Source organism: Macaca thibetana, chromosome 19 (genome assembly GCF_024542745.1).
Source record: "Macaca thibetana thibetana isolate TM-01 chromosome 19, ASM2454274v1, whole genome shotgun sequence".
Classification (NCBI taxonomy): Eukaryota; Metazoa; Chordata; class Mammalia; order Primates; family Cercopithecidae; genus Macaca; species Macaca thibetana.
This window is the reverse complement of record NC_065596.1, coordinates 34,907,351-34,927,899: the sequence shown is the minus strand read 5'-3', so window position 1 is coordinate 34,927,899 and position 20,549 is coordinate 34,907,351. Positions and strand designations below refer to the sequence as shown.

The 20,549-nt window shown below is 49.0% G+C and overlaps 1 protein-coding gene across 5 annotated transcripts; it reads left to right on the top strand.

Annotated features, from left to right (window-relative positions):
- Positions 1-3,857: 3,857 nt before the first annotated feature.
- LOC126943335 (leukocyte-associated immunoglobulin-like receptor 1) lies at positions 3,858-18,515 on the top strand. Of its 5 annotated transcripts, XR_007721739.1 has the most exons (11): positions 3,858-4,083; positions 5,203-5,310; positions 6,015-7,419; positions 7,858-7,893; positions 10,979-11,272; positions 12,124-12,174; positions 15,246-15,284; positions 15,593-15,721; positions 15,815-15,857; positions 16,202-16,281; positions 16,820-16,917. XR_007721739.1 is itself a non-coding variant. In XM_050771935.1 (10 exons), exons 1-10 carry the CDS (start codon positions 7,386-7,388, stop codon positions 16,964-16,966), a joined length of 891 nt encoding a protein of 296 aa, XP_050627892.1. In that variant the 5' UTR covers positions 6,628-7,385; the 3' UTR covers positions 16,967-18,515. The 5 variants fall into 5 exon arrangements, 4 of the variants coding, with proteins under 4 accessions (XP_050627894.1, XP_050627895.1, XP_050627892.1 ...); XM_050771935.1 differs by lacking the exons at positions 3,858-4,083; positions 5,203-5,310 and adding an exon at positions 15,946-15,983 and having other exon boundaries at positions 6,628-7,419; positions 16,820-18,515; XM_050771936.1 differs by lacking the exons at positions 3,858-4,083; positions 5,203-5,310; positions 12,124-12,174 and adding an exon at positions 15,946-15,983 and having other exon boundaries at positions 6,629-7,419; positions 16,820-18,515.
- The last annotated feature ends 2,034 nt before the right edge of the window (positions 18,516-20,549 follow it).

Below are 20,549 nucleotides of genomic sequence, written 5' to 3'. Positions count from 1 at the left end.
GGTTCTCATCTGTAAAATGAGTCTAGTGATGAAAATGCCTTTCCAAAGTTGTTGGGAAAGTTAAGGAAACTATCCAGACAGGGGACTCAGAGCAGTGTCTGGCATAAAGTAAGTGCTCAGAAAACGTTACCTCTTACTTTTCTTGCTTCGTGCAATTCTGACTTCAGGAAGCGGTCTCACAGAAACGTTTTAGACAAAAATATGATGATGCCACACCTTTCCCACTCTCTCGAGGGTAAAATACCAAAACTTCATTTGGCCTTTTAGAGACTCCCGCTCAATCAATACACATACTCTTCCTTATCATTTTTCCATCTGGAATCCACTCAACTTAACGACAAGAAAAATTATCTGCCGATGGGGACTTTCACCAAAGCTGTCTCCTCCATCCACGTCTCCCCCCAGCTGCTCTTCAGTCAGTCCTCAGCCGCCGATTACACTACGCAGCACAGGTGGCTACCCTGGGGTCAGCTCTCAGGGTCGAGTCCCCTTTTCACACAAGGTCGGCTTGTATCCTATTGTATGTATTTATGTATTTATTTATTTTGAGACAGAGTCTCACTCTGTCCCCAGGCTGGGGTGCAGTGGTGTGATCTTGGCTCACTACAACCTCCGCCTCCCAGGTTCAAGTGATTCTTCTGCCTCAGCCTCCCGAGTAGCTGGGATTACAAGTGCCCGCCACCACGCCCAGCTAACTTTTGTATTTTTAGTAGAGACGGGGTTTCACCATGTTGGCCAGGATGGTCTCCATCTCTTGACCTTGTGATCTGCCTGCCTTGGCCTCCCAAAGTGCTGGGATTACAGGCATGAGCCACTGCACCCAGCCGGATATTTTTTTCTTTAGAGCACTTACTGCATCAGCAGATATGGCTCTCAGTGCCACAAAACTCTGCCTCCCAGGTTCAAGCAATTCTCTTGCCTCTCAGCCTCCGGAGCAGCTGGGATTACAGGCGCCTGCCACTATGCCCCTCTAATTTTGTATTTTTAGTAGAGATGGGGTTTCATCATGTTGGCCAGGCTGGTCTCGAACTCCTGACCTCAAGTGATCCATCCACCTCGGCCTTCCAAAATGCTGGTATTACAAGCGTGAGCCACTGCGCCTGGCCAGTTGATCAACTTTCAAAGAAAGAATATTCACAAATTTAGATTTAGAGAAGTTTATAAGGAGGCCGGGCTCGGTGGCTCACACCTGTAATCCCAGCACTTTGAAAGGCTGAGGCAGCCAAATCATGAGGTCGAGTTCAAGACCAGCCTGGTCAACATGGTGAAAACCCATCTCTACTAAAAATACAAAATTAGCCGGGCATGGTGGTGCATGCCTGTAATCCCAGCTACTTGCAAGACTGAGGCAGGAGAATCACTTGAACCTGGGAGGCAGAGGCTGCAGTGAGCCGAGATCATGCCATTGCACTTCAGCCTGGGTTACAGAGTGAGATTCCATCTCAAAAAAAAAAAAAAAAAAAAGAAAAAAAAAAAAAAGAAGAAGGAAAGGGGAAGTGGCTTGTCTGAGGACACTGAGGCTGTGGGACAGGACGTCACAGGAGAAGCTCATTCTGGCTGACTTCCCAGCTGGTGTTCTGCACCTCTCTCAGTATCTTAGGAACCAAGTTACCACGACACACCTATTAGAGTGGCCAAATTCTGAAACGCAGATGATACCACATACTGGCATACTGGAGAGGACGTGGAGCAACAGGAACTCTCATTCATTGCTGGTGGGATTGCGAAATGGTCCAGCCACTTTGGGAGACAGTGTGGCAATTTCTTCTAAAACTAAATATAGCCTTACCGTATAATCCAGCAATTACATTCCTTGGTATTTACCCAAGGGAACTGAAAACGTACGGTCACATAAAACATACATATGGATCTTTACGGTAACTTTATTCATAATTGCCCAAACTTGGAAGCAACCGAGATGCTCTGCAGTGAGTGAGTGGATTAACTGTGTGTCCAGACAATGGAATATTACCCCGTGCAAAGAAGATATGAGCTCTCAAGTCATGAAAAGACGTGGAAGGGAGTTAAATGTATATCATTACATGAAAGAAGTCAGCCCAGATAGGGGATCCACTGTCTGATTCCAACTATGTGACACTCTAGAAAAGGTAAAACTATAGAAAGAGTGAAAAGTTCATTGGTTGCCAGAATAAAAGGCTTGGACAAGAGGAAATAATCCCAGTGGAAATGGAGAAACGCAGGAACAAATGAAGAGCAACAGAAGAAGCTAAATATTTGGGTAAAGACAGGAATTTTCAATGATGATTTCATCATGAATGAATTAAGGAAACATTCATGCATGCTCATTCTGTATTTGATGACATTGCAAACATTGTTTTGAAAACTGTACTTTGCACTAAAATTAAAAAAGAGGCTGAGGACAGTGGCTCATGCCTGTAATCCCAGCACTTTGGGAGGCTGAGGCGAGCAGATCACCTGAGGGCAGGAGTTCAAGACCAGCCTGGTCAACATGGCGAAACCCCATCTCTACTAAACATACAACAATTAGCTGGGTGTGGGGTCACGTGCCTGTAATCCCAGCTACTCGGATGGCTGAGGCAGGAGGATCGCTGGAGCCTGGGAAGTGGAGGCTGCAGTGAGCTGAGATTGCACCATTGCACTCCAGCCTCGGTGATGGAGAGAGACCTATCTTAAATAAATAAAAATTTTAAACGACAGCATATATATATATACATGCACACACACACATATGTGTATATACACACATGCATATATGTATATACACACATATGTCCATATACACGTGTGTACACACACGTATATACACATATATGTCCATATACACACGTGTATACACACATATGTATATACACATGTGTCCATATACACACGTGCATACATACATACATGTATATGCACACATATTATATATAATATGTGTGTATATATACACATATGTATATATACACATACATGCATATGTATATATACACATATATGTATATACACACACATATATGTATATATACACATACATACATATGTATATATACATATATGTATATACACACACTTATATGTATATATATGCACACACACACCAAGTAGACACATCGATGAGAGAACACTATATTTACAAAAGTGCAAGGGAAATTTGAACATAAGACTTCAGATGCTGATTATGGTAGCTGAGGTAGGAGGGGGAAACGGTAGAGTATGTGCTACAGAAATAGTCATGCTTTATCAATTCTCTGGTTTTTCTGGAGCATGTTGACTTCACGTTGATTTTTTTTATGTGTTCTGCAAAAAAAAATGTCTTTAAATGGGCCCTTGGAAATTTACCAGTGGTGTGCTGGTAAAGGCTTGACCATCAGCTCTCTGAAAAAAAAAGCAAAAGGAAACACAGAAAACAGCCCTGACGTGTAGCGTTTGCCGATTTCTCTGGTGTAAATACTCACACCACGGTTTTGACGTGAGTTTTACATTTGGTAAAAGCAAATTGCGCCTCCTTTGAATGGAAGGATTGGGACGGAGATACGGTTCCTGTCAGGCACTAATTAGGGAGCAAGCCTTGCCTCCTATTGCCTTGGCTCTCATGCAAGAAAAAAAAAAAGTAAAATTTGTGAATTTGTGTTGCTTCCTCAGCCCCATCCTGGGTAAAATCGGAGACGTGTGCAGGGCAGGGAGAAGCTGTTTATTTCCGTGCCTGCGGTTGGACCTTGTTAAAGATTAGGGCTGTGATGCTAGCACATCCTAGCACATCACAGCTGTGATGCTGGCGGACCACATCCTGTGCATTTTTCAGTTTTGCTCAGTTCCTGACTCTGGTATAGCAGAAGCATTTTCACATCTACGACACCCGCTATGTCTTGGTAAACCCCGGCAGGGAAGGGAGGACAAGGTTAAAATACGGTTCCGAGGACCTGGTCTCTCCACAGCGCAGGCTGGAGGTGGGAGCCCGTGGAAAGCCAGGTTCATCTACCATCGGAACCCAGGCCAGGCCACCAAGGCTAATATTCAGGACAAAGCCAGGGGCAGGGTGGGAATCCTATGGAGATGACCATCGTCTTGAGGTCTTCCTTCCAGGGCTCCATCCGGGCCCGAAGATGGCGAGAGACATGGGTGAGTCCCTGCTACCACCTCACCCTCAGGTTGCTTTTTCGGCTGAACAAGAGGCTTCTCCCAGGCAGGAAGGGTGGGGCACAGACAGTGAGCCAATGTGGATGACCTGGGGAGGGCTTTGCAGTTGAATCTCCTGAAAACGGCAAGAAGTGTAGACCTCCGGGCAGTCGAGACTCAGATTCTCTAGACACTTCCCTTTGGCTGAGCCAAGCCAGGGCTGCTCAGGAACTGGGGACCTTGAGATTGGATTCGATTGGAAGGAAAGACACGGGATTGCAATGTGCCGAACTCTGTGAGGACCAGGGTTTAGCTTGAGTTCCCCAGTCTGTCCACGAGGTCCAAGCCTGAGATCACTACGGCAACCACATGTCAGGAGGAAGACTGGTCAGCAACGCAGTGACCGTGCTGGGACAGTTTTGAAATATTTGAACTATTCTAATGCAAACTCTTCTTTGAATGACGTTTCACGTTGTATCTTACGTCATTTTGTTTATGCAGATGTCGTCTTTGCACTTGACATTTAATTGGTGTTTAAGTCGCTAATATTGTGTGTGTATCTGAGTCTAGTGTGGGAATCATTACTCCATGCCTGTGCATCCCACACCAAGTAACGTTTTTGAGTGAGGACGCTGTGCCGTGCTGAGTCTGTGGCATGCCTTGGACATAAGCATATAGCTTGCCTTCTCCAGCTGGGATCAAAGTCTTAGAGGAATGCAAAGGTGGAGGGGCCCTCTGAGAATATGGAACAACGACAGCTCTGTACCACCCCTCTTACGGAAAAACCCAGAGTAACTGCCCATGTTTTCTGTGACCTTAGATTGTGGAGGAACCGACAGATGCCGATTCTGCCAGCCACTCCTTCCCTAGTGGGCACCACACCCTTGCCTCCCATCCTTCCTGGGCACCTGGTATTCAGATACTAGGGGAATATTAATCAGGGCCCAACTAGGAAAACAGAAACCCTTCTCTACAGTTAACAGAGAGGGAAGTAAAGGCAGGACGGTGCCCCTGCATTGGATCTCAGCACAGGCAAAGAACATTAGTGGAAAGGCGATGAAATCTAAATAAAGCCTGTCATTTTAATTACTGTATCAGTGTTAATTTTTTTCTTTCTGGCAGATGTGCTGGGGTCGTGTAAAGCATGAACATTAGAGGGATCTGAATGAAGGGCATATAGGAACTCTCTGTATCTCTGCAACTCTTCTGCAAATTTGAATTTATTCCCAGGTAAGAAGTGTGTTTAAGAAATAAATTAGTCGGCCAGGCGTGGTGGCTCACGCCTGTAATCCCAGCACTTTGGGAGGCTGAGGCGGGTGGATCACGAGGACAAGAGATCAAGACCATCCTGGCCAACACAATGAAATCCTGTCTCTACTAAAAATACAAAAAATTAGCCGGGCGAGGTGGCAGCGCCTGTAGTCCCAGCTACTCGGGAGGCTGAGGCAGGAGAATGGCGTCAACCTGGGAGGCGGAGGTTGCAGTGAGCCACGATCGCACCACTGCACTCCAGCCTGGGCGACAGAGCGAGACTCTGTTAAAAAAAAGAAAAAAGAAAAAAGAAATTTCTTCCCCAGATACCCTGGCGTGGTATCTCGAGGGCATGGACGCAATGCAGCAGTGTTGTTTGCTAAGGCGTAACAAGGGCGGCCATTGCTCTAGTTCCCAGTAAGATCCTCATTTCCAGCTGAGACCTTGTCAGTCTGGACTTCGCTGCTCACATCACTATCAGCATCTTGGTCACAACCATGTAATCAGTCTCCAAGAAGTTTCAAACATTCCCTTCTCTTCCTGTCTTCCTCTGGGCCCTCCAAATAACATGAATTAACAAATTTCAAGTGAACAAGACGTTATTATTGATGATTTATAGGTCGTATGTTGGACAGCAGATAGGGCCTGTTTGCTAATAACTCCCCATTTTCCCTTCCTCCCAGCCCCCATAACCACCATTCCCTGCTGTGATGTTGTGACTCTGGTGACTTTGCAGACCTCCTGTGACATCATGCAGTACTTGGTCTCCGCATCTGCATCGCTTGGCGTGATGTCCTCAGGGTTTGCCTGTGTTGTCGCCCATGGCAGAATTTTCTTCCTTGTTTAAGGCTGCATAGTATTCCCCTGTGTGTGTACCACATTTTCCATATCCATTCATCTGTCATGGACATTTAGATGATTTTCACATCTTAGCTATAGTGCATAGTGCTGCAGTGGTCAGGGGAGTTCAGATGGCTCTTTACAGACTGATTTTTTTTTTTTTTTTTGGAGACAGAGTCTTGCTCTTCTTGCCCAGGCTGGAGTGCAATGGTGCAATCTCAGCTCACTGCAACCCCCGCCTTCTGGGTTCAAGCGATTCTCCTGCCTCAGCCTCCCAAGTAGCTGGGATTACAGGCACCTGCCACCACCACACCCAGCTAATTTTTTTGTATTTTTAGTAGAGACAGGGTTTCACTATGTTGGCCAGGCTAGTCTCGAACTCCTGGCCTCAGGTGATCCACCTGCCTCGGCCTCCCAAAGTGCTGGGATGACAGCCGTGAGCCATCATGCCTGGCCTGTTTATTTTATTTTATTTTTTAATTTTTATTTATTTTTTTTGTTTTGTTTTGTTTATTTTAAATATAGACCCAGAAGTGGGATTCCTGGGCCATATGGTAGCTCTATTTTTAATTTTTTGAGGAACCTCCCCACTGTTCTCTATAGTGATTGCCCAATTTTTAATTCCCACTGAAGTACGCGAAGGATCCAGTTTCTCCACATCCTCACCAACACTGTCTCCTGAAAAAAATAGTATGCGTCGTAGGATATTTTTTAACATGTTAAATACCTTGTTGGGATTTTAGCAAAGATCACAGTATGAAAAATTGGGGGAAGGATTTCTATGGCTCCCATTTCTAATACGAGGAAATGTCAGCTTCTAGTTGTGTCACGTCTTGCCCAAGAGCTGCGACCGTTGACTTGTGGAGTTGGGATGGCGTCCAAGTCAGTTGGTTGCCCGACCTTTATTCTGCCTTGTCCCATAGATTTAGAAAGAGGCTGACACATCGGGTACCTAGTTTAGGGTCATCTGATCCTAAGCCACATTTAGGGTAAGTGACATTTTTCAGAAACCAGCACCCTCCCTCTTGTCTCACTAGTGGGAAGGGGGGAAAGAACAGGACAGAAAGCTCTTCCTCTTGTGTGAGGCAGCTGCTGTGGAAACCCCACAGGCAGGAGGCCCCTGGCCAGCACATCCTGTCAGCTTGTGTCTGCTGCAGAGTTCTGTCCTTGCACTGGTGCGCCCCAGGCCAGGCCGGACTGCTGGGACCGGGGCCATGTCTCCCCACCCCACCGCCCTCCTGGGCCTAGGTGAGTCCTGGAGGCAGCGGGGAGGCTGGAAAGGGGGTCGGGAGGTCTGGAGAGTTCCCTGCTCAAGCCTGACTCCAGTGCAGAAGATTCTGGGAAGGAAAGTGTCCTCCTCCCCCAGGACTGCCCTGCTGCTCTCCCCGGGGCCTAAGTCTGACCAGAGAAGACCTTGTCCTAAAAACAGGGACCCGGGTATGGGGATGAGGTCAGCTTTAAGAAGGGCTGGGGGAGCAGGAGCCTTTTTGGAAGAGGAGACTTTGGGATTGATCTTGAAACCATTTTGCAGCAAGAAGGATTGCACCGAGATAGCGATGTCGAGGAGGGTTGGTTTGGTCCTGATGAAATGCTGAACGCCCCCCAGCTCCATCCAGCCCCCTTTCGATAGCAGCCCCGTAAGGAGACTGGGTGGTGGCACTTTTCTCACTGGGGCTTCTCTTGCAGTGCTCTGCCTGGCCCAGACGATCCACACGCAGGAGGGTGAGTCACACCTTTGTCCCGTCTTCCCTGTCCCCTCTGGCACCCCAAGGGCAGTCCTGGGTGGGAGTCATGTTGATGCTTAGAGGGCCAGAGGGACCCCTTTAAGTATACCCTAGATTGGCCGGGCGCGGTGGCTGAAGCCTGTAATCCCAGCACTTTGGGAGGCCGAGACGGGCGGATCACGAGGTCAGGAGATCGAGACCACCCTGGCGAACACGGTGAAACCCCGTCTCTACTAAAATACAAAAAAAATTAGCTGGGCGAGGTGGCAGGTGCCTGTAGTCCCAGCTACTCGGGAGGCTGAGGCAGGAGAATGGCGTAAACCCGGGAGGCGGAGCTTGCAGTGAGCTGAGATCCGGCCACTGCGCTCCAGCCTGGGCGACAGAGTGAGACTCCGTCTCAAAAAAAAAAAAAAAATATATATATATATATATACACACACCCTAGATTGCAAACTATTCCAGATGTAAAATGCATAACCCTCACCCAGTTCTCTCTCGCATCCTCCACCTGTCTTATTTTGCCTTTCTTATTTTCAAAAATTTTATTTTTAATTGACAAATAATTGTATATGTTTGAAGGGTACATTGTGATCTGATGACGTGTGTACACATGGTGGAAAGATTAAATAAAGCTGATTAACATATCAGTCCCATCACATACTTATTTTATTGTGATGAGAATATTTTAAATCTCCTTTTAGTACTTTTGAAATATACAATAAATTATTATGAACTATTGTTCTGCTGTGCAACAGATCTGAAAAACTCACTCCTTCTGGCTAGTTGAAACTCTGTATCATTTGATCAGTGTCTCTCCCATATTACTGGAGGCCCTGCAGCCTCCAGTAGCCACCATTCTACTCTCTACTTCCGTGTGATCAACTTTTCTTAGATTCCACAGATAAGTGAGATCATGCAGTAATAATTGTCTTTCTGTGCCCGGCTTATTTCACTTAACACAATGTCCTCTGGTTCATCCATGTTGTTGCAAATGATACAACATCCTTCCTTTTTTAGGGCTGAATAATATTCCATTGCATAGACACACCACATTTTCCTCATCCATTCATTTGGCAGTGGACACTCAAGTTACTTCCAGGTCTTGGCAGCTGTGAGTAGCTCTGCGGTCACCCTGGGAGTGCAGGCGTCACCTCCACACACCGATTTCTACAACGAGAATTCAAACCCAACACGGCCAAGGCTGAGCCCGACAGTTTTCCCCAGACCAGCCCACACTTCACTCGGCAGCTTCTTGGTGGGGAACACGACAGTCACAAAGGGCAGACTCTGAACATTCCATCTCTTCTCCATCCTCCTAGATGCATCATGTCACCCAGTCCTGGTGATTTCACTCTCAGTTTTTCTCATCTTTCCCTCTCTCTTCATTGACTTTTCCTGTGTCTCCCCCCAGTGGTGGCCGCTCTCCCCTCCGTGGCTCCCTGAGGCCGGCCGCAGCCTGTCCATACCACTGCTGCCTGCTCCCTTCCTGACCCCAGGGACGCTGTGATTTGCGAAAGCACAGACATGACCATTGTACTTTCCACCGTTTTTAAATTGTATTCAAAAATTTTCATTTACTATCTCATTGTAAGATGAATTTTTTTTTCTCAGAGCCCTTCCCCTGTTTATCTTCAGATAGAATCAGACCTGTGTACCTCTCTTAGGTCTGGACATGCCCATTTTCCCAGCCACATCCTGTCCCTGAGGACTTTGCAGAGGAAGTCAGCTCCACCGCCCACCTGTCCCCTAGATTCCTGCGCTTACCCACAGGAAACTTAACCGCAGTTCACAGCTGCAGATTGGACAATTCTCCGAGCAGTATCTGTCCTCCCTTCTAGACGTCCACCTCCAAAGGGCAGGCACCCCGTGTGTGTTTCTCACATTTGTGGAATTAGCAGCCCATGAAAAGCGTCTTTAAACGGATTGATAAGTAACTGAGATATGGTTAAAAGAAACAAAAATGAACAAATGGGTGGGTTTGGGGAGATGCAGGTCAAAGGATAGAAAATTTCATCTAGACAGGAAGAGTAAGTTCAGGATTGTGCAACATAAGGATTAGAGTTAATCACAATGTATTGTATGCTTGAAAATCACTAAGAGGCAGATTTTAAATGTTCTCACCACAAAAATTAACTATGCAAAGTAAAGTTATATGAATTAGCTTGATTCAGCGAGTCCACAGTGTGTATCTGTACCAACACACCATGTTGTACACCTTCAATATATGCAGTTTTAATCTGTCAATAACAAAGAATGAATGAAGACGGGATGAGCGAACTGAAGCCCTGCCAGCTCTCTGCCCTGCTCAGGGATTTCGCTAATTTTGACACAACCTTCCTGTTTCAGGGCATCAAACCTGCCCTTCCTCCCACCCCAAGCCCAGTTGGGATAAATGGGGTTTTTCAAGAGCTTTAATAACAAGGAAATGCAAATTCGGCTGAGGAGAAAGTAGAAACTAGAGGAAAACCCAGAGGTGGTGTTTCCACAGAGACCTGCATTAGCAATGGGGACCTGTCACGGGCTGGGCATCTGCTGTGAGCAGATCAGGGCTGGGTCAGGGCTGGGGGCTTCACCCTCACCCCATCGGACCCTCACAGGAGCCTGGCAACCCCCGTCCCACACTCAGTCCCACCCGGGGACCGGCCAGTGCCCTTCAGGCCCCAGCACGAGCCATCTCCAGAGCCCTCGCTCCCCTGTCCCTTGTCCTTCACGAATGACCCTGTCATCCCCGTCCTGTGCCCCCTCCCGCCCTCTGTCCCTCTGGAAAGTGGCCCTGGGCTCTCGGCAGACATGAGGGGCCCCAGGCTGCTCCGACACTTCCCACGTGACCCTGAGCAAGGCCCAAGTTGTGAGCAAGTCTCGGGGTCCTTATTGTCAACTGGGAAAATAACTCTGCACCGATGAGGATTCCCGCGCACGTAGAAGGTGCAGGAGGCCTGGCGATGTTCTAAGGTTGGGCTGTGGTCATGGCTGCACAATTCTACAAAATTGCTAAAATCCCTGACGTGTGATGCTAAAATGACATGTGTGGCATGGTGACTTCCTACAGTGGACACTGAGGTCCTTCTCTGCTTCCCTCCTAGAGCCCTTGCCCAGACCCTCCATCTCGGCTGAGCCAGGCACCGTGATCCCCCCGGGGAGGCCTGTGACTATCGTGTGCCGGGGCCCGGTTGGGGTTGACCAATTCCGCCTGGAGAGGGAGGATAGATCCAAGTTCAATGATACTAAGGATGTGTCTCAAGCTAGTCCATCTGAGTCCGAGGCCAGATTCCGCATTGACTCAGTAAGTGAAGGAAATACCAGACGTTATTGCTGCCTCTATAGGAAGTCCGCTGAATGGTCTGAGCGCAGTGACTACCTGGACCTGGTGGTGAAAGGTGAGGACGTCACCTGGACGCTGCCCCAGTCTCAGCTCGGCCCTCGAGCTTATCCCCAGGTCCCTGGACCCTGTCCCAGCTGCTGCCCTCTCTCTGTGGCCACCCTTGCCCTCCTCCTGACCCCCAAGCCCTCCTCTCCCCCTCTCCCTCTGCACACACCTCCCCTCTGCCCTCGCACCTGCTTAGGTCCCTGGAGCCCTGGTCTCCTCCGGACACCACGGATGGCCTGGACGCTCAGCCCCAGCATCCGGTGGGCTCAGAGCTGGCTCTGCTTGGCTGGGTGGGGAGTGGGTTCCCAGAGATTAGGGGGCGACCCCCCTACAAGGGGATGAGTGTCTTTTCACACAGGATGGATGGTCTCACTTGTTATTCCTTTCCACTGAGCCAGAACCTGCCCCAGGCAATGTGCTTCTCCTGGTGTGGTTCATCTCCCATTGGGCAGAGCACAGGGCCCAGGGATGGCCCCTGGTCAGGGCTGGACAGTGCTTTGGGAAAACCTTTGGTATGTGACCACACGCACCCCTGTGTGTGCTCAACCTGAGATGTCCTGGAGTCAAAGTCCACTGGAGAGGCTCCAACCCACCTTCATGTCCCCCCAGGACCTCAAAGGTCCCCTGAGGTCAAGCAGAGCTTGTGGTGGGAGGAGCAGAGGGAGTGACCAGCCCCAGGGAGAATGGGGCAAGCAGCGGGGCTCTCCCCAGCCTCCTGTCCCCTGCCCTGTTTTCTCAGGAGTCTCGGGACATTGTCTGGGATTGCCTGATGGCCATGCGGCCTTTGGATGGGGGCTCAGGGTGGAGGAGGGCAGGTTGGTTGGGACGGGTTCTACATCCTTCTCTTGCCCCTGTTTACAGAAACCTCTGGAGACACGGACTCCCCCGTCACAGAGCCCGACTCCTCAGCTGGTCAGTAGCAGGGTCCTCAGCCGGAAGGGATTGCAGAGGGATCTGTGCTGGGGATGCAACTCCGAGTCCAGCCCTCGGCCCTGGGCTTGGAGTCAAGGTTTAGGGAGGCCACGGGAAGGGACTGACACCCGCCCAGCTCTGGGAGGTGGCTAATGCTCCTAGAGACCATAGCAACAATGGTACCGTGATTGTAACCTCGTTCCATGCCAGGAACTGTGGAAAACACTTAGTGCAAGCACCACTCTCCGGGGGAGGTACTAGTCTGATTCTCTAACTCCTCCTCCTCTCTAATATGCAAAACATAAACTAAAGTTTCTTGCTTAAAGGCACAAGGCTATGAAGGGGCAGGGGCAGGGGCAGGAGCAGGGGCAGGGGCAGGGGCAGGAGCCACCCACCCGGGCAGCCCCACCCCAGACTTTCGAGTTCTCCCGAGCTCCATGCTGCCCCCTTGTGGGCGTGGCCTCACTATTCACCCCTCTCTGCACCTGATGGAGGGACTTAGAACTCACCTTCCAACCTGGGACACCCAGAGAGGGACGGTGATGCTCCTATTGGCTCTGTGATCTCCGGGGGAGGCCTGAACAGTGGAGTAAGGTCCTGTAAGAGGAGGAGGGTGCCACAGGGAGGGGACATAGCCTGTGAATGGTGACCAGGATGAAGCCATGAGGCTTCCCTTCCATCTGGCTCTGCCCCTGGACTCTGTGATGGGAGAGAAGCTGCCCCAAGTCCCTGGGTCTCAAGTTGTCCATCTCCCCCTGTGATCTGTGACTAGAACCTCCCAGGGGAGGACACGGGGTCGTAAGACATCTGCGAGCCCTTCTTCACCTGGGTTTCCATCACCAGAGTGGTCGTCCTTGGTCACCCAGTGACGGCCTGTGAGGCTCAGGCTGTGAGCTCAGGCAGGTGGGACCAGGGGCTGAAGCCACATGGGGAGGTGGGAGGAGCCATGCTGTGCTCCATCTGGACCCCCTCAGAGGCTCCTGGGCTGCCGGGGCACAGAGGGATGGGACGTGCTCCTCAGTCCAGCTGACCTGGTTCAAGTCCAGTGTCTGGTTTTTATTAGCCTTCTGTCTGTGGGAATATCTACCCTCTCTTTCTCTCTCTCTCTGCTTCTCCTTCCCTCTCTCCTCTCTCATCTTTCATGCAGTGACATATAAAGGTTACGAGGACAGACCCTCCTGCAGCCAGATGGCTGGGTTCATGGTTCAAATCCCGGTGGTTCTGCCACCCCCCCGGCTCCATGCCTGAGGGTGACTCACCCAAACCTCCTGTGTCCCAAATTCCTCATGTGAAACATAGGCAGTAAAATAGCTGCCCCGGTAGAATCGTTTAGGGGAGACTTGAGTTCAAGTACACACGGCGCTGACATCAGTGCTGATTAGAAAACCCCAAATGAGGGGTGCTGCTATTAATACTGAGGAAGTATTTTGTCCTCACAGGGACTGTGACAGGCACTGAAGGCTCTGGGTGTGATGCACCGTGAATGAGGAGCAATGGCCTTCCACCTTGTGAACTTCAATGGGGAGAAACAATTAGAATGAGTGATAGAAATGCACAGATTCTCATACATGCATATACAGATAAAAATATATGATTTGCAATGGAGAATTTCAGATCTATAATTTAAATTATAATAAATATTTTTCCATCACATATTATGTATATAAGGAAGATAATTATATAATAAGAATATGTTAGTGCATCACTACATATGACTATAATGTATATTATATATTATATGAAAGATAATTTACTATATAGTATAAATTTCAACTGTTATAATTAATAAATAAATATAGGTATTAATGTAAACATACTATCTATTATGTATACATTATATATAACTATAATAGAAAAAATATTTTATATTTAATTACAGGTTTAGATTTAATATAAATTGTACATTATATATTATAGTGAATTATAGTGAATATATGTAACATAAGTTATTATAAATCATACACAATTAACACTATATACATTAAATTATGTCTATGTCAAGATTACATAATTTAAAAATATATTTGTTATATATTATACATTTACATAATACATGATACATATGGCTATAAATAATATAAAATGTATACTATTGCACATGTATAATACATATGCAATTTTAAATGGTGGCAAATGTTATGAAGAGCAAGCCCAGGAAGTCATGGTGTAGAATAACGGGTGGTGTCCTGGACCTTGGAACGTGGACGAGGCATGAGAGAAAGCACACTCCAAGAGAGAACGTCTGCCTTTCTTGAAGGATATTGAAGATGCTACCTAGGCAGCGGGGAAGGGGAGGGACGCTGTTCCTGGAAGAGAGACGCTTGGCTCGGACCCTGGGTTTTGGGGAGCCCCGCAGGACCCCATTTGGTTACCTGTGAATTGGGTAGTGGCGTGCACTGTGCAGAGGAGGATGAATGTTCGAGGAGATGACGGGCCGGCCCGGAATGCGCTGCGCAGGGAGCCTGGGCGGCGCCGCACACACTCGCCCGCTAGCTGCAGGGCTTCAGGAAACAGGAGCACATCGGGGCTTGGATTCTTCCCACAGGAGGGCGGGTTACATCCCCATCAGGGGGTTGCCGCGAGGGCAGATAAAATCAGACAGGGAGATTCTTGCACTCTGGTGGGAACCCAGAAGGAGGTCAGGGAGGGAAAGTCTCCCTCCCTCTTCTTGGTGGTTGGTCTCTGCCTAGATCCACAGAGGGCAGAGAGCAGCGATGTCTACCACAGCTTCATGCCCAGGAAACGCGCTGTATCTGCACCATCCAGTAGGGATGGCGTCAGGCACATGGGGTCACTGAGCCCTCGAGATGCAGACAGTGCAGCAGGCTTCTCACACCATTCAACTTTGGATAAATTTAAATATCAGTAGCTACGTGTGACTCTCATACTGGACAGTAGATGTAGAAAGTTTCCATCATCACAGAAGACTCTGCTGGACGGTGTTGGTCTAGAAGGAGTGGTCAGGGTCGTGGGGAGCGAAGAGAGATCCCCACAGTGGACATGGGAGGACTCAGAGCCTTCTCTGTCCAGCTCAGGACTAACTCCACTTCCTTCTAATTCCTCCCTCCCAGGACCCACGCAGAGGCCATCAGACAACAGTCACAATGAGCGTGAGTGATGGGGACTATGGAGCGTGAGCCTGGCATGTGCCTCCTGGGGAAGGAGAAAGAGGTTGGGCTTTGGGGTTGGTCAGATTCCCACTCTGCCAATGGCCTCGGCTGTGTCCCTGTGCAGAGGGCCCCAGCACTCAGGACTCCGGTGGTGGAAGAAGGGGATAACGATCCCTGTGCTGCAGGACTATTATTTACCTGAGAGATTTTATATATTAGTAAGTCTATGACACGCACGTGACATGTGTGGTATACAGTAGGCACTCAATAAATGCACACTGCTGAAAACCTGTTTCTGTCTTTCTTAGATGCACCTGCTTCCCAAGGCCTGAGTGCTGAGCATCTTTATATTCTCATCGGGGTCTCAGTGGTCTTCCTCTTTTGTCTCCTCCTTCTGGTCCTCTTTTTCCTCCATCGCCAGAATCAGATGAAGCAGGGTAGGTCTCAGGGGCAGGGTGGAGTGACCCGGGGAAGCTGTCAGGAGAGGCTAGGAAGAAGGTCTCCTTAATTCATACCCCGACTGTCCTCAGGGCCCCCCAGAAGCAAGGACGAGGAGCAGAAGTTACAGCAGAGGTGAGGCCCCTGGGAATGACTCCTGGACCTCCACCCAGTCCTCTGCCCCCAGGCTGCCCCTGAGGTTCACTTTTATTTTTCCTCTCAGGCCCGACCTGGCTGTTGATGTTCTAGAGAGGACAGCAGGTAAAGGGGGAGGAGGAGGGACAGGCCTGGGATGGGGAAGTGGGAACTTCTTGCCAATCCAGATGCAATGTGGAGGGCGGGGGGAAGAATCTTTGGGAACATTCTAGAAGGTCGTATTATCGATTGGGTGCAGGATATCAACTGAAGCTGGGGGGTCTCAGGCAGATTTGCCTTGTGACATCCTTCCCAGAAAACTGGCCATGTATTTTCTCCCCCAGACAAGGCCACAGTCAATGGACTTCCTGAGAAGGCCACAATCAATGGACTTCCTGAGAAGGACAGAGAGATGGACACCTCGGTGAGCCTTCCTCCTAGTTATTCAAGTTCCCCACATTTAGCAGCTTAAAAAAAATCTCAGCTCCTTGGGTCAGGAATTCAGGAGTGGCTCAGCTGGGCGGTTCTGGCTCATGGCCTGTCCTGAGGTTGCTGTCGAGAGGTCGCCGAGGGCTGTGTGCATCTGAAGGCTCCCGTGGGCTGGAGGATCCACGTCCAAGACGCTCACTCCCACGGCTGTGGACAGGAAACCTCTGTTCCTCTCACAGGGGCCTCTCCACACCGCGGATTCCCCCAGAGGGAGGGATCCAAGGATGGGTGTTGGGGAGGGGCGGAAGCTCGATGTCTTTGCCTCAGCTTGGAAGTCAGGAGTCTTCCCTTCTGCCTTGTTCATTGTCACATAGACCAACCCTAATACCCTGTGGGAGGGCTCTTCACACGGATGCAATTTCAGGAGGGGGTCCTCGGGGCCCGTGGAGATGGCCGCCACAGCCCTCCAGTCCCACAGCCCCTCACCTCACCCTCCACCAGGCACTCCCTCACCCTGGGTCTCTCTCTCCCAGGCCCCGGCTGCAGGGGACCCCCAGGAGGTGACGTATGCGCAGCTGGACCACTGGGCCCTCACACGGAGGACAGCCCAGGCTGTGTCTCCACAGTCCACAGAGCCCATGGCTGAGTCCAGCACGTATGCAGCTGTTGCCAGACACTGACCCCCGGCCCACCTGACCTCTGCACCTGAGGATATAAAGTCACTCTAGGAAAAGGCTGAAGTGGCCATTTGGAAGGCTTCCCCTTGGACTCATCTTCGTCTAGAAAGCCAGACAGGCAGCTGACCTGGAGACAAGAGCTGGAGACTGGAGATTTCTAACCAGCATCCAGAAGGTTCGTTAGCCAGGTAGTCCCTTCTACAATTGAGCAGCTCCTTGGACAGTTTCTCAGTTGATTCCAGAGACCCAGCTACAGTTCCCTGGCTGTTTCTAGAGACCCAGCTTTATTCACCTGACTGTTTCCAGAGACCCAGCCGAAGTCACCTGCCTGTTCTAGAGGCCCAGCTACAGCCGTCAGGCTATTTCCAGAGACCCCGCTACAGCCAATCAGCTGATTTCCTGAGCAGTGATGCCGCCTCCAAGCTTGTCCTAGGTGTCTGCTGTGAACCTCCAATGACCCCAGAGACTTTGCTATAATTATCTGCCCTGTTAACCCTAAAGACCTTCCTAGAAGTCAAGAGCTAGCCTTGAGACTGCACTATACACACACAGCTGAGAGCCAAGCCCAGCTCTCTGGATCATGCTTTACTCTGTGCATCAATAAATAATGTTGAATACCTCACATCTGGCAACCTCAGGCCTGGTCCTGGGTGCATAGGTCTCTCGGACCCAGGCTCTGCCTTCACAGTTGTTCAAAGCTGAGTGTGGGAAATAGGACCTACAAAGGAGGTGTCAGCGTTTTCTTTTTAAAATTTAATTGATCAGGATTGTACATATTCAAGGCGTAAAACGTGATAATTCGTTATATGCATACATTGTGCAATGATAGCCACAATCAAATTCATCAGCGCACCCACTACCACGGATATTATACATTAGATATTCTGAATTTGCTCATCTTAGGACTTCCCGTTGGTGTCACTGTTTTCTGACAAATCACGTGTATCAGGAATGAATGAGGGAGGTGTGGCTGGGTGAAGGCAGAGAGCTGACCCTACAGGTCCACATCTGTGCATACATGCACAGGAATGCATGCTCTCACACACATGCGTACACACACACAGACATGCACACACACTCACACACCTCAGGACATCCAAGGAATCACTGAGCCTGCTGTTGGTTGAGGCATATCTGAGTATCCACCCTACCTGTAGGGTCAGACGGTACTCTCTCAAATGCAGATTGAAACAGAAAATTACCCTATGCAGCACTAGGAGGTGACAGAATCTCATTTGGGTTAATCTGTGTTTGTCTTTAAAAAACAAAAGCAGGCCAGGCGCGGTGGCTCACGCCTGTAATCCCAGCACTCTGGGAGGCTGAGGCGGGCAGATCACGAGCTCAGGAGATCGAGACCATCCTGGCTAACATGGTGAAACCCCGTCTCTACTAAAAATACAAAACATTAGCCGGGAGTGGTGGCGGGCGCCTGTAGTCCCAGTTACTAGGGAGGCTGAGGCAGGAGAAGAGCGTGAACCCGGGAGGGAGAGCTTGCAGTGAGCCGAAATCACGTCACTGCACTCCAGCCTGGGCGACAGAGTGAGACTCTGTCTCAAAACAAAACAAAACAAAACAAAAACCCCAAAACAGTCACAAGCCTGAAGTGGAGACTCCAATGGGCATGGCTCTGCGTGAGACCCTGTGGGGAAAAGAGAGATCAGACTGTTACTGTGTCTATATAGAAAGAAGTAGACTTAAGAGACTCCATTTTGTTCTGTATTTGAGATGCTGTTAATCTGTGACCCTACCCCCAACCTTGTCCTTGCAAGAGACATGTGCTGTGGTGACTCAAGGTTTAAAGGATTTTGGGCTGTGCAGGGCGTGCTTTGTTAAACAAGTGCCTGAAGGCAGCTTGCTGGTTAAAAGTCATCACCATTCTCTTAATCTCAAGTACCCAGGGACACGTACACTGCCAAAGGTCGCAGGGACCTCTGCCTAGGAAAGCTAGGTATTGTCCAAGGTTTCTCCCCATGTGATAGTCTGAAATATGGCCTCGTGGGAAGGGAAAGACCTTATCGTCCCCCAGCCTGACACCCGTGAAGGGTCTGTGCTGAGGAGGACCAGTAGAAGAGGAAAGAAGGCCTCTTGGCGGTTGTTGGCGGTTGAGATGGAGAAAAGCATCTGTCTCCTGCCCGTCCCTGGGCAATGGAACATCTCGGTGTAAAACCCGATTGTATGTTCCGTTTACTGAGAAAGGAGAAAACCGCCTTAGGGCGAAAGGTGGGACTTGCTAGCGCAATGCTGCTCTTTATGCACTAAAAAGGTTTATGGAGATGTCTGCGTATGCATATCAAGGCACAGCACTTTTCCTTAAACTTAAGTCACAGAGATCTTTGATCATATGTCTTACTGCTGACCTTCTCCCTACGATGATCCCATTATCCTGCCACTTCCCTTTTTTCTAAGATGGCAAAGATAATTATCAATAAATACTAAGGGAACTCAGAGACCGGTGCCGGCGTGGGTCCTCTGTATGCTGAGCGCCGGTCCCCTGGGCCCACTTTTTCTTTCTCTATACTTTGTCTCTGTGTCTCATTTCTTTTCTCAAGTCTCTTGTTCCACCTAACGAGAAACGCCCACAGGTGTGGAGGGGCAGGCCACCCCTTCAGACCCCACCTGAGAAGAACTGCACGTGTAAACCAATCATCACAACACTTAAGACAGTTTGGCTCTGTGTTCCCACCCACATCTCATCTTGAATTGTAAGCCCTACAATCCCCACGTGTCAAGGGAGAGACCAGGTGGAGGTAATTGAATCATCGGGGCAGTTTTCCCCATGCTGTTCTTTTGACAGTGAGTGAGTTTTCATGACAGCTGATGGTTTTATATGTGTTTGGTAATTCCTCCTGTATTCGTTCTCCTTCCTGCCTGCTTGTGAGGAAGGTGCCTGTTTCTCCTTTGCCTTCCGCCATGATTGTAAGTTTCCTGAGGCCTCCCGAGCCATGCTGAACTGTGAGTCAATTAAACCTCTTTCCTTTATAAATTACCCAGTCCCGGGAGGTTCTTTGTAGCCGTGTGAAAACAGAGTAATGCAACATTGTACCCCGTACATATATGCCATTATTATCTGTCAGTGAAAAAAAGAATACAAAAAAAATCCCGGAAAAACAAACCAAACAAATGAAAAATCCTAGAAAAGAAGCCTGCATGCCCACTACAAAGAGAATATTTTTAAAATATTATTTTATATATATAGAGAGAGAGAAAGATTTTTAAGAATTCAGCAAAAACTCAGCCAGCTTTTTCTATGGGGCAGTTGCTAATTTAGTTGTAAGCAAACATGGACGCATTAAATTATTCTACAAACCCTTCACAGCGTGCTCTATTATTTTCCTCATTAAAAAAAAAAAAAAAAAAAAAAAAAACTATGGACCGAGACATGAAGTAACTGGTCCAAGGTCGGCCAAGTCTCAGAGGCAGGGGCTTCAGATCCGGTGAGGCTCCTGATTCCATATTATGAAGTCCGGGACGGACTGCAGCTCAGTCTGCTGGGAGGTTTCTGTCCTGGTTCAAAGAGGGTGGGTGCCTGGCTGGCCTACCCAATTTTAATTTGTACTAAGCTTTAATTTTCTATTTGTGCTCAGGT

Coding starts and splice junctions, on each gene's coding strand:
- LOC126943335 (XM_050771935.1), top strand. CDS start 7,386: ATGTCTCCCCACCCCACCGCCCTCCTGGGCCTAG. Junction 7,894..10,978: donor GACGATCCACACGCAGGAGG/GTGAGTCACACC, acceptor CTTCCCTCCTAG/AGCCCTTGCCCAGACCCTCC. Junction 15,285..15,592: donor AGACAACAGTCACAATGAGC/GTGAGTGATGGG, acceptor TGTCTTTCTTAG/ATGCACCTGCTTCCCAAGGC.